The sequence below is a fragment of the Molossus molossus genome, unplaced genomic scaffold (genome assembly GCF_014108415.1).
Source record: "Molossus molossus isolate mMolMol1 unplaced genomic scaffold, mMolMol1.p scaffold_m16_p_21, whole genome shotgun sequence".
NCBI lineage: Eukaryota > Metazoa > Chordata > Mammalia > Chiroptera > Molossidae > Molossus > Molossus molossus.
The window spans coordinates 8329682-8347703 of NW_023425357.1; the positions used below are offsets into that span (position 1 = coordinate 8329682).

At 52.8% G+C, this 18022-nt stretch overlaps 1 protein-coding gene across 3 annotated transcripts in view; it reads left to right on the forward strand.

Annotated features, from left to right (window-relative positions):
* ZC3H4 (zinc finger CCCH-type containing 4) overlaps positions 1-14352 on the forward strand; it is a 42135-nt gene extending 27783 nt beyond the window's left edge. The window contains exons 10-14 of one of the 3 annotated variants that reach the window (XM_036274138.1): positions 72-181; positions 5159-5523; positions 5705-6060; positions 9285-9536; positions 10694-12592. In XM_036274138.1, the coding sequence (XP_036130031.1) occupies positions 72-181; positions 5159-5523; positions 5705-6060; positions 9285-9536; positions 10694-12207 (2597 nt within the window). In that variant the 3' untranslated portion in view covers positions 12208-12592. Of the gene's footprint in view, positions 1-71; positions 182-5158; positions 5524-5704; positions 6061-9284; positions 9537-10693 lie in introns of all 3 variants that reach the window. The other 2 variants (XM_036274136.1, XM_036274137.1) reach the window with 2 other exon arrangements.
* The last annotated feature ends 3670 nt before the right edge of the window (positions 14353-18022 follow it).

Below are 18022 nucleotides of genomic sequence, written 5' to 3' on the forward strand. Positions count from 1 at the left end.
AAACTCGGGGTTGGATTTTGACCTTGGGTGGGTTCCATGAGATGAAGCATTTGCCTTAATTTGTCATGAACGTGATTTTCCGTGTAAGTTATATCACACGACTGGAAACTGCATCAATGGTGATGACTGCATGTTCTCCCACGACCCTCTGACCGAGGAGACTAGAGAGCTCTTGGATAAGGTAATGTCTGGGGATAGCGTCGCCGCAGCTGACAGGAACCAGGAGCTGTGCCTTCAGTGGACTTGGCTCTGCAGCGTGCCCAGCGACCTCTGTACAGGACCAGAATTCCTAATTGCATTGATCAGGGGCTGGGCCTTTTTTTTGGGGGGGGGGGGGGATACATGTCCGTAGCGGGAATCAAACCCGGGACTCTCTGGTCCACAGGCCGATGCTCCAACTGCTGAGCCAAACCGGCCAGGGCTGGGGGCTAGGCCTTTCTAAGGAAGAAATGGGGACTGTGTTTTTGCCTGCAGGGAGAGTTGAAGTGGTCACACATGTATCTGATCTCCAGCCAGGGCAATTTTCACCAGGGTGGCTATATAAAAGGAGTGTTGCCTGGTGTACTTGTAGACATATCTTGTGATTTCTTAGTTGTCCTTTAGAGAGAGCCATGTACACAAAGAGGAGTGAAAACTTGGGATGGGTTATATTTTGATAAAAATGTCAAATGTTTCCTTCTAAGTTTTAAGGATTCTATTAAGCAGTAAAAAAAAAAGTACAGGGAGCCCTGGCCGGTTTGGCTCAGCGGTTAGAGCGTCGGCCTGAGGTCCTGAGAGACCCGGGTTCGGCTAAGGGCACGTACCTCGGTTGCAGTTTGTCCCCGGCCCTGGTTGGGTTGTGCGGGTGGCAGCCACTCGATGTGTCCCTTTACATCAATGTTTCTCTCTCTCTCTCTGTTCCTCTCTCTCCCTCCCACTCTACCTGAACAAAAAATGGAAAAATGTCCCCGGGTGAGGATTTAAAAAAAAAAAAAAAAGTACAGGGAAATTGGAGGTTTGGGCTGGTTCGAAACTTCTTCCCTCAGGGGAGGTGTCAGGGCTTTCTGACTGGTCAAGTGACATTTGAAACTCATCCTAGTATCTTGTTCTTCCTGACGAGTCTTTAGGACTCGGAGAACACGAAGGTCCTGTCCTTGGTTTCCTAATACATCCAAGGGAATGGGCAAGAGAATGTGTCCTTTCAAATGAAGGCTTTCCTGCCCTCTGGTTTGCAAATGCTTTGAAGAGTTGGCTAGATTTTTAAGAATGGAAAGGATCGAGTTCATCGGTCAGTGTGAAGAATTTATCCACTGGTGAATGTCCAGTTTGAATGGCTGCGGGTGCTGCCTGAGGGGTTGAGGGGAAGCTATGCACAGGCAAAGCTAGGAAACACCTCATTGGCAGAGGAGGGGGAAAAGCTGGAGAAAGTTCTTACTTGGCCAGGCCCTCAGTGGAGCCTAATACCCTAGGACTAGGGTTTTGTCATCAGTAGATATCTAGTGTCTGTGAGTTTTTCCACAGGGTAATTTGTGGGAAAAGTCGTGGTGACTTCATTCTTCACTTGAACAACGCAACAATATCTGACTGAGGACTGCCCCCTGCTGGAGGTTCAGAGTTTGGGTTCTAGATCAGTGCTGTCTAATAGGAAACATGTTGGAGCCGCATGTTTAATGTTTTCTTTTTTTACTGTCCACCTACTAGTTCTGTAGCACAGTTTTAATAAAGAGGTTTTACTGATAATTGCACAATTTATGTGTTGTGGGCAGAGAAATATCAAGAGTGACTATAAAGTGGCCAGTCTTGTAAATCACAGGTTACCACATACTTAATTAAAAATTTTCTAGTACCCACATTAAAAAAAAATAAAAGAAGTAGATGAATTTAATTTGAACAATATATCTTATTTAGCCCAAATAATATCATTTTATCACGTAATAAATGATGGGAAAAAGAAAGATTGTTGGGGGACTACTGGGTCTTAAGAATCTGTTACTATAGGCACATTTCAAACCCTCAATAGTCACACAAGGCTAGACAGAGACCACCATATTGGACAGCACAGCTCTAGACGCCCTAATAAAAACCCAGAGCAAACAAGGGGGCCCATTTCAGCTTCCTCCTACAAGCATTTTGAAAGCATTGGTATCACCTACGTAAAGTCTTATTGGGTTAAAAATGAGTGTAGAGGCCTGGCCGGTTTGGCTCAGCAGTTAGTATTGGCCTGCAGACCGAAGGGTCACAGGTTCAGTTCTGGTCAAGAGCATGTACTTGGGTTGTAGGTTCAATCTCTGGGCCCTGTCAGGGTCATGCTGGGGCAACCAATTGATTTGTATCTCTCCCCCTTTCTCCCTTCTACTCTTTCTAAAAATATCAGTGGAAGATAAACAACAAGAGTGTGGAACCTAGAAAAACCATTCTAGAATTGAATTTTTGTGGTCAGAAAGTACACCTGCGCACCACCTCCCCCCTGCTCCTATCATGTGTTTTCCTTGCTCGTTTATCCACCAGTATGTGGCAGTTCCTAGTTGCTGTCAGACACTGTCCTGGGCACTGACGATGCAGTGATGAAGAGAAAGGATCCAGTCATTGGGCAGGAGTGGGGCAAAGAGAGAATATGTAGGGAGCCCAGCAGGCCGACATGCAGGGGAGGCTTACTGAGGAACTGACACTGTGCCAGTCCCTGGGTGATTGGCAGGCAGGAAGTAAAGAGAAGGAGGCATATGTTGGGCAGGGGATGAAAAACAAGCAACAGTTGCACACTTGGGAGAGGAACTGAAAGGGGCCTCATCAGGAGGGAGAAGTGAGCAGATTGTGGGGGCATTGCAGCAGAGGGCCCCAGCCCCCACTGAGAGCAGTGCTAGAAGACGCTACGGTCCTGGGCTCCCCCCAGCATGGGCAGTTTTCCACACTGCAGTGGGCACATGTTAAAATGTGTTTCTGGCCCTGGCTGGTTTGGCTCAGTGGTTAGAGCGTCGGCCTGTGGACCAGAGAGTCTCTGGTTCGGTTCCCGCTAAGGGCACATACCTCGGTTGCAGTTTGTCCCAGGCCTCAGTTGGGGTCGTGTGCGTGGCAACCACTCGATGTGTCTCTCTCACATCGATGTTTCTCTCTCTCTTCCTTCCTCCCTCTCTCCTTCCTGCTCTATCTGAAGATGAATGCAAAAATGTCCTCAGGTGAGGTTTAAAAAAAAGTTCTGATTCAGCAGGTTCCCCTTTGCTGCTGGTCCACACACAGGCCACACCTTGAGTGTACACATGTTTTCCACTGGTCAGCTTTAAGGTTTTCATCCCCTTGAATCCAAGGGTCCAGATACCATTGCTGGTCATAAGGAGAGAGAAAAGCCTAGAACTGCCTGCCCCCTGCCAGGAGGTTCTACCTCTGCCACCTGCATCCCCACCATCCCTGGGTGGACCTACATGTGGGGCTCAGGGCCCAGGGCTTTTACTGGGGTCTGGTCATATAGGGAGCCTCTGCCTGCAGGGGCCAGCATTCAGACTCCCAGAAGGAAGTGAGTGTGGCCAGCAGAAAGACATTGTAGAGATTAGGCACAGTCGGGTTCCCAGACACTGAAGGCTAACATTGCAGGGCTTTCCAAGGAGAGCAGTCAGGCCTCCTCCTGCTCAAATTCAGACTTTGAAGTTGTCTACCCTATGCTAAGCCCTGAGGGTACCTCAAGATATAAAACAGTCCCACCTTCATGGAGTTACCAGTCTTTGGGTGAGCCAGGAATAAATCAGGATACAACAAAACATGTGATTTTACAGAGCTTGAGCAGTGCTGTGAAGGGAGCTAATGGCATTCAGTATTGAATGCAGGGACCAGGACAGTCACCCTGTTGACCTTTAATAAGAACCCTTCTGTGGGGAACATGGACCACACAGTTAGGAGTAGAGGGAAAATCAGTTCCTGGGGAGAATCCTGGTCCAGGCTGGGCCCTGCAGGGGAGAGAGCTCGGCTATCGGCAGACTGACATGGGGCTGGGTGCTTAGGTTGAGGCTTCTGGGGTACCATGGAAGGAAATGAAGCTGCCTTCCCAGCACCTAGTCCTGCTGTCAGGCCCCATGGAGGTCTGATGGCAGGTATAGTGAGAGACCTTTATTTATTTTTAATATTTTTATTTTTAAGGGAGAGAGAGAGAGAGAGCGGGACCTATCGCTTGCTTGCCTCCCACACACACCTACTAGGGATTGAGCCGGAAACTCCTGGTATGTGCTCTGACTGGGAATTGAACCAGAACTTCTCGGTCCATGGGACGACGTTCAATCCACTGAGCCACACCGGCCGGTCAGAGAGACCTATAAAATCCAAACAGGACAGTGCCGCATTAGCCAGCCACAATAGATGACACATGCTTCAACATGGATGAACTTTGAAAACATCATGCCGAGTGAAAGAAGCCAGACACAAAAGACCCTATCTTACAGAATTCCATTTCTATGATTGTCCGGAATTGAGATCTCTAGAGAGAGAAAACAGATTAGTGGCTGCCAGAGGCTGGAGGGAGGGGGAATGGGAGTGACTGCTTATGGTAAGGGGCTTCTTTTGGGTGATAGGAAGTTCTAGAACTAGACAGAGGTGATGTTTGACAACTTCATGACTGTACTTGATGCCATTGAATTGTACACTTTATTTATTTATTTATTTTTTTATCCTCACCCGAGGACATTTTTCCATTTTTTGTACAGATAGAGTGGGAGGGAGAGAGAGGAAGAGAGAGAGAGAGAGAAACATCGATGTGAAAGGGACACATCGAGTGGCTGCCACCACACGACCAACCAGGGTCGGGGACAAACTGCAACCAAAGTACGTGCCCTTAGCGGGAACTGAACCTGGGTCTCTCCGGACCGCAGGCCGACGCTCTAACCGCTGAGCCAAACCGGCCAGGGCTGAATCGTACACTTTAAAATGGTGAAATGGTACGTTTTATGTTACATTTATTTTGCTGCAGGACAGGAGTGGCTCCCTCTGCCCTGCTGGTCATGGGACGTGGCAGTGGGGAGGGGGATGATTTTTGTGCCAGAGGCTTCGTGGTCATTGGCCTAATACTGTAAGGGCTCCACTCAGGGTCCGTGTAATTCAGAGTTTTCCTCAGTGAATCTAGCTCTCAACACTGGAAGGGGTCCCTGCAGTCCAACTCCTGTCGTTGACTGTCGCCCCCTTTCATCCTTCCCACCCACAGATGCTGGCTGATGATGCAGAAGCAGGTGCCGAGGACGAGAAGGAAGTCGAGGAACTGAAGAAGCAGGGCATCAACCCCCTGCCCAAACCACCCCCTGGTGTGGGCCTCCTGCCCACCCCTCCTCGGCCCCCTGGCCCCCCTGCCCCAACCTCTCCAAATGGCAGGCCCATGCAGGGTGGTCCCCCACCCCCACCTCCACCCCCTCCTCCGCCCCCTGGGCCCCCACAGATGCCCATGCCAGTGCATGAGCCGCTGTCCCCACAGCAGCTGCAGCAGCAGCAGGACATGTACAACAAGAAGATCCCCTCCTTGTTTGAGATCGTGGTGCGGCCCACGGGACAGCTGGCTGAGAAACTGGGTGTGAGGTGAGTGCTGGGGCCTGGCACTGTGAGCCCGGCCAAGGCAGCGTACTCCTCCAGAAGTTCTGGAGGCCTGGTCTAGAGCCCTCCGTTGGCTCACCACGTGGAGGCTTCCATGTGTCCTTGGGGTGTGACCCTCCCTTCCTCTGCAGCCCCTCTCATAGGCACCATTTTCTCCTTCTCCTAGGTTCCCTGGACCTGGAGGACCCCCAGGGCCAATGGGCCCTGGGCCCAATATGGGACCCCCGGGCCCAATGGGTGGTCCGATGCATCCTGACATGCACCCAGACATGCACCCGGACATGCACCCCGACATGCACCCGGACATGCACCCGGACATGCACCCCGACATGCCGATGGGCCCTGGCATGAACCCTGGCCCACCCATGGGACCTGGTGGCCCCCCAATGATGCCCTATGGCCCTGGAGACTCCCCACATTCTGGAATGATGCCCCCCATCCCACCAGCCCAGAACTTCTATGAAAACTTTTACCAGCAGCAGGAAGGCATGGAGATGGAGCCGGGGCTCATGGGGGACACAGGTATGCAGGGTGCGGGTGGGCCCGCTGGGTTTACACAGTAGAACATAGTAGGGAAGATTCGATCTCTCTTCTCCCCGTCTTTGAAAGCATGATTCCAACTCCATCTCTGTCCCATGAGTGGTTGAATGTTTTTCGTGACAGAGTCATGCCCTGTTGAGGCCGAAGGGAATAGTATGGTTGTTATCAATATAATTTCAGTATCTTAGACATTTTGCTTGGTGTTATTTTAGTCTCTTAGACGTTCTGGAATTGGGAGCACAGAAACTTAGGCAGGTGAGGAATGGTGTTGGGCTAAGAGGCTGAAATGGCCTTACCAAAGCAGCCTCCTTCCAGCTGGTTCTTGTCTGGAGGCTGCCAATGCAGCCTCTCGATTCTGCTTGTTCTGTCCCCACATCTGACCATCTTCCTTCCTTTTCTTCTTCCTTACTTATTAAAATAAGAACATGTATTGGTGGCGGCGATGTGGCCATAGGAGGTAGCGTGCGTCCTTCAGAAAGGATGGGTGTGCTCATGGCTGCCCATCCAGCCCTGGGATCAGAGTCAGCGATGCAGCTTCTGTCCTTGCTGTAGCTGCGTTTAAGTAGAGGAAAACAGGCAGGAAATGTGTAAATAAGTACAAAAGCTCATTTCAGTACTGATCATTGCCAGAAGTTACAGGGTGCTGTGGGAGAGGGACGGGACTAAGGCAGGCTGGGAGGGTCTGGATGGCATGGGGCAGAGGCCATGCCACTGGGAGTGAGTTGGGACGTGAAGGGAAGGAGGCAGCTACTGGGCGCACGGCCCAGGTGGGAGGCACAGCTGGGGTGGAGGCCCCAGCCAGTCAGCTTGTTTAAGAAAAGCAAAGGCAGCGTATGCCCTGGAAGGAGAGGACAAGGGAAAGAAGTCCCAATGCAGTAGTGACTCTGTCACCATAGCAAGGTGGCCCCATTGGAAGAGTGACAATACACTCCGTGGAAAGCGAGGGCAGTGGATGGTAGGGGTGGAGTGGGATCGTCATGGGCAGAGGTGAGCTGGGTGGGAGCTGGGAGGTAGCAGAGAGAAGCAGGGCTTGGCTTCTCACTTTGGAAATGGTGCCATGGGGCCAACGTGACTCCTCGTATGTGTGTTACAAGGCAGACAGGAGTGGACAGGGTGCTGGCTGTGGGGCACAGTTGCTCTGTGGGTACCAACCCTGTCCCTGACCGGGAAGCCCTGCTGGAGAGCCGAGTTGGGTGGGGGCAGTGCTTCTGCTTTGGCCACAGTAAGTGTGAGCTGCCCATTTGACAGCCCTGCAGGCGTTTGAGGCATATCAGAGAGAGACCAGCAGGCTGGAGGTCATTGTGAGCATCCTTGGCGTCTAGATGGCATTTGAAGCCACGAGAGCAGGAGTTTGGGGCGAGGAACCAGGGGCTTTAGAAATATGAGTGACATGTTCTCAAGTGAGAAAAACACGCTGCTTGAGGGGTGATGTTCCCACTGTCCCCTCCCACCTTTAAAAATGTACACAAAATGTGTGTGGCAGAAGGTCTGGGTATAGAAGGGAAAGCAAGGCTGTCAAGCTGTTAACAGCATGTAGGCCTGGAGTCATTCACTTAAATTTCTACGACAGGAAGTCTTACAGAATGTACCTACCGTTCAGTGGTTTTTAGTGCGCAGCAGGTCCTCCAGTAATGTTTGGTTCAGTGTCGTTTTGTTTTAATGTGGGTGAGGTGCCCTAGGAACTTAGCTCTTGTTCATATCAATTAGTCTTTGGTAAAATTGGTTTCATTATATTTTGCTTAAAGTCACAGAACCTACCATGATGTTAGTGAGGCCTTACTATGTTCACAAGTACACAACCATCGAGTGAGTCATTCTTGATGAAGAGTTCCAAGCAGGGAGGCCTGGGACTGTCTACTGAGTGTCCCAGCCCCGAGCCAGGGTGTGGCATAGGTCAGGCTTGCCTCTTAAGTTCACATGTTACAAAGTTCAGTGGCTAGAAGAAGGTGGGCTTCCACTTTCTGCTTTGTATATGAAATATTAACCCGTTTCATTATTTTAATCCTATACATTAAGTTACAGATTCATGGTTTTGGTGGTACTGGCCACATTTCAGCTGCTCACTAGCTCCATGAGGATAGTGGTGGCTGTGTGGCATATTTCATCATTGCAGAACGTGCTAATTGGGCATTCTCCATCTCTGAGAGAGGGACACACACACAATCAGTCTCCAGGTACATTGTTCGCTGCGCCCTCCTCTTTAAACGCAGCAGCGTGCTCATAAACATGCGCGGAGTTCAGAAACCCACAGAGGAAGTAGGAAGAGAAATCACCCATGAGCTTCTGGGTTAACATGTGGCCACAGCAACATTTTGGTATATTTTTAAAAATTTTTTTATTGTTGAGAGTATTACAGATGTCCCCAATTTAACCCCCTTTACCCTCCTTCACCCAGTCCATGCCCCATCCCAGGCCTTCACCCACTACTATGTCTGTGTCCATGGGTTATGGTGCATATATGCATATAAGTTCTTTGGTTGATCTCTTCCCATCCCCCGCAACCCCCTCCCCTCTGAGATCTGTCAGTCTGTTCCATGTATCCATGCCTCTGGACCTATTTTGTTCATCAGTTAATTTTTTTGTTCATTAGATTCCACATGTAAGTGAGATCATGTGATACTTGTATTTTTCTAATGGGCTTGTTTCACCCAGCATCATTTTAGTGTATTTCCTTCATTTCTTTAGTAGTCTCACTCCCAGTGGTTAGGGCTCATGTTATGACCTCACAGTGTGATACAGTGTTTTTCTTTATTGATTATTTATAAACAAACCATAAAACTAGTGCTCATGGCAAATAAATAAAACAGGTCAGAGCACGTGGAGTAAAAAGTAAAAAGATCTCTTAGCCCGTCTCCCAGATCTCATTCCTAGAGAGACTGTTTTCTGTCTTTCCAAAGCCTTTTCTCTAAATTTTACAAACATGTATAATGTCCGTCCTGTTTTCACGTCATGAGCATTTGCCTATGTCACTAAACCTCACTGTGAACCCCGTTCTCATCCTGGCTGCATCCTAGGTTGGCTGCTCCGTTCCCCGCTGTTGGGCTTTCCGTGGGGACCATCCTGGGATGGTAGGAAGGGACAGGCTGCACATTCTCACCCATTGCCATTGCCATCAGGGGTGGTTCTCCAGTTGAGGGCATGGGTGGGTTGGAGTTGACGCCTCGAGGCCCTTCCCGACACGAACCCTCGGTTCTTCCCTGCCACAGAGGACTACGGGCACTACGAAGAGCTGCCAGGGGAGCCTGGGGAGCACCTCTTCCCCGAGCACCCTCTGGAGCCCGACAGCTTCTCTGAGGGAGGGCCCGCAGGCCGGCCGAAGCCGGGCGCCGGTGTCCCCGACTTCCTGCCCTCAGCCCAGAGGGCCCTGTACCTGAGGATCCAGCAGAAGCAGCAGGAGGAGGAGGAGAGAGCGAGGAGGCTGGCTGAGAGCAGCAAGCAGGACCGGGAGAATGAGGAAGGCATGTGTCCTCCCCAGGGGCAGGGGCTTTCCCTGACGGGGGCAGGCCCCCCGGGCCTCCATGCAGGGGAGAGATGGGGAACACCTAGATCGGGAGGACCCCTGCCCCAGGCTGTGCAGTCAGGCTGGGGCTGGCTGCTACATGTGTCTGAGAAGATTGGAAGTCAGGCTGCCCTCTGTGCATCGGGGGTTGGGAGAGACCTGATCTATTAAGGAGGGAGGTGGGCTGGTCCCTGAAGGAGACAGCAGCCGACTCAGTTCACCCTCTGCTCCCTTACAGAGGAGGCTGTGGGGAGATGCTTACAGCCCCCCGTGCCCCAAACCATGTTCTCAGGAAGCCAGCAGACAAGAGCTGGTCGTTGACGTAACCAGTAATGATCACAGTTACACACAGCTGCCAAGTTTCATAGGGCTGCGGTGACCTGATGGCATCCAGGGTGAAATGGGGAGGACAAATTGTGTTTAGAATCTGAAGCCAGAGGCCACAGGTGGCCCTGACAGGAGTCCAGGAGCAAGTGGGTACAAGGGGGTGCGGGGGCAATGCCCTCCTCTGGTAGCTCTGGTTTTATCTAGGAGGTTGAACTTGGGCAAGTTTCTGTGTCTGCCCACCTGGCCCCGCCTCTTAGCCGATGACTGCCCTTCCCTGGGACATGGTAACATTTTGAGGGCCTGGGGGCAAGTGTCTGTGAGCCCCAGGCGCAGTGAGAACTGAGTCAGTGGCAGCTGCTCACAGGCTGCCACATTGGGGCCTGGGCCCGCCCCGGGGATGAGGAGGTGGCGCTCTAGGCTTGGAGTCAGCTCAGTCCTGGCTCTGCCCCATCTCGGCACCATTCATGCCTCCCTTTTCTCATCTGTCAAATGGGCCTGATAATAACATTACCTCCCGGGTGGTTGTGAGAATTAACAAGACAAAGCACTTAGCACAGTGCCGGCACACAGGGAAGGGTCCCGAAATGTCAGCCAGGAGCCTGCCAGGGTCAGCACTTTGCTGGCCAGAACTCACTGGCTCTTTGTGGTGGGGACAGGAGAGAGGAGACTGAGGTTCTGAGAGGTAAGAGACAGGAGGCGTTCACCCAGCGGGCTGCCATGGGGTCCAAGAGGGCTGGTGGCAGATGTGGTGGCCATTCACCCCCTCCCTGCTCCTCTGCTCTTTCTCAGGTGACACTGGAAACTGGTATTCAAGCGACGAGGACGAGGGTGGAAGCAGCGTCACCTCCATCCTTAAGACCCTGAGACAGCAGACATCTAGCCGACCCCAGGCTTCCATTGGGGAGCTGAGCAGCAGTGGGCTGGGGGATCCCCGCCTCCAAAAGGGAAACTCCACAGGAGGCCGGTTGGCTGACCCCCGCCTCAGCCGGGACCCCAGACTCACCCGCCACGCTGAGACTTCCAGTGGGTCAGGCCCAGGCGACACGGGGCCCTCTGACCCTCGGCTGGCTCGCTCCCTGCCTGTACCCAAGCCCGAAGGTGGCCTTCATTCCAGCCCGGCAGGCCCCAGCAGCTCCAAGGGGTCCGGGCCACCCCCTGCAGAAGAGGAGGAAGGGGAGCGGGCCCTGCGGGAGAAGGCTGTGAACATTCCCCTGGACCCCCTCCCAGGGCACCCGCTGCGGGACCCGCGATCACAGCTGCAGCAGTTCAGCCACATCAAGAAGGATGTGACCCTGAGCAAGCCGAGCTTCGCCCGCACTGTGCTCTGGAACCCCGAGGACCTGATCCCCCTGCCCATCCCCAAGCAGGACGTGCCCCCTGTCCCTGCTGCCCTGCAGTCCTTGCCTGCCCTGGACCCCAGGCTGCATCGGGGCACCACTGCGGGCCCCCCAAACCCTCGACAGCGCCCAGGCAGCTCCACGGACCCTGGCTCGTCTAGCTCCAGCCTGCCCGACTTCGAGCTCCTCTCGCGCATTCTGAAGACTGTCAATGCCACTGGCCCTTCCACTGCCCCCAGCCCCAGCGACAAGCCCAGTGACCCCCGGGTGCGGAAGGCCCCCACTGACCCTCGGCTGCAGAAACCAACAGACTCTGCTGCTGCTTCCCGCACTGCCAAGCCTGGCTCTGCCGAAACGCCTCCAGCTGGCAGCCCCAGTGGGGAGTCCTCTCCCCCCGCCACCGCCCCCTATGACCCTAGAGTGCTGGCAGCTGGTGGGCTGGGCCAGGGCAGTGGGAGTGGGCAGAGCAGTGTGCTGAGTGGCATCAGCCTCTATGACCCCAGGACTCCCAACTCCGGTGGTAAAGCCACAGAGCCTGCTGCTGATGTGGCTGCCCAGCCAAAGGTCCCCGAGGGCAACGGCAAGAGCTCGGCTGCCAAGGCCAAGGAGCCCCCGTTCGTCCGCAAGTCTGCCCTGGAACAGCCTGAATCGGGGAAGTCGGGTGCGGATGGGGGCTCAGCCACAGCCACGGACAGATACAACAGTTACAACCGGCCCCGGCCCAAGGCTGCTGCAGCCCCGGCCACCACCACAGGCACCCCGCCACCAGAGGGCGCTCCACCTCAGCCCGGCGTGCACAACCTGCCCGTGCCCACCCTCTTTGGGACCGTGAAACAGGCGCCTAAGACGGGCTCCGGTAGCCCGTTTGCTGGCAACAGCCCAGCCCGTGAGGGCGAGCAGGACGCAGGGTCCCTGAAAGATGTTTTTAAAGGCTTTGACCCCACTGCCTCCCCCTTTTGCCAGTAGTGTTAAGCTGGAGTGGAGTTCCCCCTGCACCTCGCCCTTCCTAGGGTGGTATTTAAGGGCAGCATCCAGAGTTGGGAACTTGTAGGGAGGGGGACTGGGTGTTCTTTCTTTACTTTTTCCCTCTCTCTTTTTTTTTTCTTTTGCTCGCTCTCTCCCAACTTTTTTTTAGTAGTACTTTCTTTTTAAAACATATAAATTGTATATAACCATCTTCAGTTCTGGTCAGTGTTGCAGGGCTCCCAGGCTTCTGCCAAGAAAACCTACTTGTGCACGTGAACAGTTTGCAAGTCACCAGCTGGCACTCTGCCTGGCTGGCCTGATTTTCAGGGACTCCTTTAAGACTGGGGGTCCGGTGGTTTTCTGGGCACAGCTTGGCCCCTCCTCCTACCCACCCCCCGCCACCACCCACCTCCCGTAGGACAAAGGGACACAGTCGGTGTTGAGAAGGCACTGAACCCGTGTTGCACGAGGAGGCGAGATGGAGCCAAGACCGGGACAGGACCCGATCCGGGGCCAGTGGGAGTGAAAAGGCATCGCAGAAAGAGGAAAAGAGCCCCGGGGGCCGCCTAGACTGGAAGAAACAGCCCTTTCCTGCCGCCACTCCATTTAGAGTCACACGTGGAATCTGGTTCTCCCATCACCGTCCGTCCAGAGTTCACCCTTGACCCCACACCTCAGGCCCTCTTCAGAAGACTCCAGGGTGAGATGGACCTGGGGCGGCGGGGCTGGTGTGGGGCAGGTCCCCCAAGCTGCTTCCAGGAAGCAGCACCACAGATCGAGTGTTTTCTGTCAGTATTAGCTCCTCCCCTGTCCTGTGAACGGCCACGCCCTTCTCCCCTCATGCCAGGGGCTGTCCTGGTCCTCAGAAGCCAGAGCGCCCCGTGTGCTAGCCCTCTGGGGACAGCTCAAGGATCCGTGGTGTGGCCGCTCCACCAGGCTCCTGATAGAGGAGTCCTGGCTGGGTCTTGGCAAAGTTTCTGCTCTCCCCTTTCTTTGCCCCTCCTTGCACCGTATCCGTAGGGCCTGTGGTTTCAGTGTGTTTGGTTTCCTTCTAAGCAACAGGTGTACAAGTTTAGAGGCGTGTCAGGTTGTTGGATTAGTGGGCGCTTCCATCAGAAGGGCCTAAGGGGAGAGCTGGAGAGTAGCCATAGCAGGGGGGTGGGGGCTGCTGGGCCCTCTCCAGGAGAAGGACAGGGACCCCTCCCTGCAGGTGGGGATGTGGGACCGGAAACTAAGTCCTCCTGTTCCCCTCAGCCCGCTGAGCCGGGGAGGGAGCAGAGGAATCGGCCCCAGCTTCCCCCAGGACCACGGCTCAGGTCCAACCCTGTCCACAGGGCTCCAGACAAGACCCACCCCATGGACATGGCCTGGGGAGACTGGGTGAGGCCTGGGGAGCAGGGGGGTCCCTCCCACCGCATCAGCCACCTCGCTTAAAGCCTCTGCCTCTCCCTTGCTAATAATGAGGAAACCTGGTGACCCAGCCAAAGGGTTCCCCTCGCTGCACCTTGGGGTGGGAGGTGAACAAGGCTGGCACGCCATACCCCTCTCCCCAGAACAAAACAGTGGGGTTTGGGGCCAGAAGCAAGGGCCAGAGAGGCAGCCCCACAGGGTCAGTGCACCGTGATCAGGTTGGTTTGGTTTGTCCTTGTGTCTTTTTTTTTTTCTTTTTTTAACATTTGTGAGGTTGTTCTTCAGCCACCAGTGTTGGCCTGAGCAGAGGGCTGCAGCCCGCGGTGTGTGTACAGTAAGAGTGTGGCTGTAGATTTCTCTTTCTTCTCTGAGGATTTTCTTTTGTACAAGCAAATTAAATACTTTTTTAAAACAAATTTGTGGATGAAATAGAAGCTGGAGCCCTCCTTGATATTCAGCCTAAGAACCTCATGGGACTATGAATTTACCCAAAATTTTCATTTGCCATCAGGCCAAGCTTTTAAAGAAAAATTGTTCTCTAACCAGGATTGTAACAAAAGTGTAAATACTATTTCAGAAAGTTGATGGTGCAAATATGTATATAACGTACTGTATTTTTACAATGATCGTCGCATGCCTCTATTCCGCCCCCTTTTTGTCCTTTTTGTACTCTGTATCTGTCTTCCAGAAGCGTCACCTGCCCTTTCTCCTGTGGTCTCTTAATCCAATAATTGTATTACTGCCATTAAAGGATGCAGTTATTTTAAAAAACCTGTGGGTCTCGTGTCTACTGCCATGCCATGCCCTGGGACTAACCAGAAGGGTGGGGGATAGCCCCAGGGTGGGGGGTCAAACCCGCATCTGTTTTCTTGGTGGCCCGCCCCAGGGTGACATTTATGATGACACTATGGGAATGGTGCCTCCAAACAGTCTGACTTCATCCCACAGTTCCCAAGCTCCTGTTCAGCAGAGATACAGCGGTGACCCACTCGGGCACAGTCCTGCCTGCATACCACTCACGGGACAACGGGGCTGGCTCTAGGGATGAGGAGGAGCTGGAGCCCTCACTACTAAAGACAGGATGTTTGTGTCCCCTCAAAATTAATATGCTGGCCCAGCCAGTGTGGCTCAGTGGTTGAGCGTCGACCCATGCATCAAGAGGTTGCGGGTTCAATTCCCAGTCAGGGCACCTGCCCAGGTTGTGGGCCCGATCCCCAGTGGGGGACATGCAGGAGGCGGCCAATCGATGTTCCCATTCATCGATGTTTGTTTCCCCCTCCCTTCCTCTTTCTCTAAAGATGAATAAAGAAAAAAAATGTAATATGCTGAAACCTATTCTCCATTGTGATGGTATTAGGCGGGGATTAGATCAGGAGCATGGGGCCCTCATGGATGGAATTAGTATCCTTATAAAAGAGACCCCCACAGCTGTCTCCGCCTGTCCTCTGTGCACCAGGTGAATGCAGCCATCTGTGAATTAGGAAGTGGCTCTCACCAGCCCAAACCTGGCACCTTGAGCTTGGACTTCCAGCCTCCAGAACTGGGCCATTTTGTTAGAGCAGCCCGAACCGACTCCGATACCACCCGCTCCCTAACCGGGGGTCTTACCTGAGGAAGCCACACTCGGGGAGGGTGTGATGGGCAAGCGGGACTGAACCTATCTCCCTTGGACTTACTTTGGTTTCTGTGTTCCAATGGACCTCTCAGTTTTCCATGGCCGCTGTACAAATTTACAAACTTAGTGGCTTAAAGCAAATGTGTTGCAGTTCTGGAGGTCACAAGTGTGACGTGGGTCTCACTGGGCTAAAATCAAACTGTTGCCAGGGCTGCATTCCTTTCTGGAAGGACAGAGAGATTGTGTTTCCAGCTTCTGGAGGCCCCTTCCTAGGCCAAGGGCGCTCTGCTCTGCCTCCATCTTCAAAGCCAAGCAATGTCACATGGCCCTGACCACAGCCAGAAAGGTTCTCTGCTTTTAAGGATCTAAGTGGCCCTGGCCTGTTTGGCTCAGCAGTTAGAGCGTCAGCCTGCGGTTTAGAGAGACCTGGGTTCGGTTCCCGCTAAGGGTATGTACCTCGGTTGCAGTTTGTCCCCAGCCCTGGTTGGTCATGCGGGTGAGGATAAAAAAAAAAGATCTAAGTGATCAGATTGGGGACTCTCCCATCTCAAGATCCTTAATCACATCGGCAAAGTCCCATTTGCCATGTGAATTACATATTGATGGGTTCTGGGAATTGAGTTATGGACATCTGGAGGGAGGGCATTCTGCCCTTTAATTGGGATCCCCAAACATTTCTCCAAAAAGAGTTCTCCTTGTTTTTACACTGGTTGCTAGTCTAAGCAGGTAAAATGTAGATTTGTCAGAAATTCAGAGCACCATCTTGGTATTGAGTGAGGATGATTTCACCTGTAACTCAGAACTCCAATTTAGGTGGCTTATCAGCCAGGAAGGAGTCCGACGTCTCAGGTAAGAACGCCCACAGGGCAGCTCCAGGGTTGGTAGAGTCGCAGTGAACTCCAAATTCACCTGAATTATCTGTTATTTAGACCATCTTTCCATACTGCTGGCCTTGGCGTACCAGCAGCACCCCTCCGGGTTACGACACGGCTGGAGCCCCTTCCAGCCTTCACCCCAGCCAAGTGCAGAAGCAGGAAAGGAACTCTCCGGGATCTCTCTCTCTCTCTCTCTAATCCTCTCCCGAGGATGTTTTTCCATTTTTTGTTCAGATAGAGTGGGAGGGAGAGCAAGGAAAAGAGAGAGAGGAACATCGATGTGAGAGAGACACATGGAGTGGCTGCCACCCGCACGACCAACCAGGGCCGGGGACAAACTGCAACCGAGGTACGTGCCCTTAGCGGGAACCGAACCCGGGTCTCTCCGGACCGCAGGCCGATGCTCTAACCGCTGAGCCAAACTGGCCAGGGCCAGGCCTCATACTTTATAATTCAATTTCCCTATGAAATGTCCAGAATCAGCAAATCCACAGCAATAGAAAGTAAATTAAGGGTTGCCAGGGCCTGGGGAGGGGAGCAGGTATGGGGAGTGACTGCTAGTGGGATGAGGTTTCTTTGGGGGATAATAAAATATTCTGGTGTTAGGTGGTGGCACAGCCTTGTGACTATACTGAAAACCATTGAATTGTACACTTTATTTTATTTATTTATTTATTTTTGGTGGTACATGCCCTTAGCGGGAACTGAACCCAGGACTCTCTGGTCTGCAGGCCGACGCTCTAACCGCTGAGCAAAACTGGCCAGGGCAGATTGTACGCTTTAAAAAGGTGGATTTCATGGTATGTGAATTATATCTCAATTTTTTAAATCTGTAGCATTGCCCTGGCCGGTTTGGCTCAGCGGTTAGAGCGTCGGCCTGCGGTCCAGAGAGACCCGGGTTCGGTTCCCGCTAAGGGCGCGTACCTCGGTTGCAGTTTGTCCCCGGCCCTGGTTGGGTCGTGTGGGTGGCAGCCACTCGATGTGTCCCTTTCACGTCGATGTTTCTCTCTCTCTCTCTCCCTCCCACTCTACCTGAACAAAATATTGAAAAATGTCCTCGGGTGAGGATAAAATCTGTAGCATTCTTCTATAACCATTTGGGAAGTTAACAGAAAATCAGATAATCTTCCCCAAAGTGATCAAAGGTATAAGGAATCTAGGAATTAACCTAATAAAGAACCCACGAGTACTCTATGGAGATGTGAAGTAAAAACATCCATGCCCTGGTCGGTTTGGCTCAGCGGTTAGAGCGTCAGCCTACGGTCCAAAGAGACCCGGGTTCGGTTCCCGCTAAGGGCATGTACCTCGCTTGCAGTTTGTCCCCGGCCCTGGTCGGTTGTGCGGGTGGCAGCCACTCAGTGTGTCCCTTTCACATCGATGTTTCTCTCTCTCTCTCTGTTCCTCTCTCTCCCTCCCACTCTACCTAAACAAAAAATGGAAAAATGTCCTTGGGTGAGGATAAAAATAAATAAAAAAATAAAAAATAATAATTCTTTAGCCCTGGCCAGTTTGGCTCAGTGGTTGGAGCGTCGGTCTGCGGTCCAGAGAGACCTGGGTTCGGTTCCCACTAAGGGCACGTACCTTGGTTGCCGTTTGTCCCCGGCCCTGGTTGGTCGTGCAGGTGGCAGCCACTCGATGTGTCCCTTTCACATCAATGTTTCTCTCTCTCTCTGTCTGTCTCTCTCTTCCTCTCTCTCCCTCCCACTCTATCTGAACAAAAATAAAAAAATGTCCTCGGGTGAGGATAAAAAAAAAAAAACCATCCAGACTGCCCGTCCCGGTGTGGCTCAGTTGGTTGGGCGTCGCCCTGTGCACCAGGATGTTTTTGGTCCGATTCAGGGTCTGGGCACATGCCCAGGTTTTGGGCTTGATCGCCAGTAGGGGGTGTGCAGGAGGTAGATGATCAGTGTTTCTC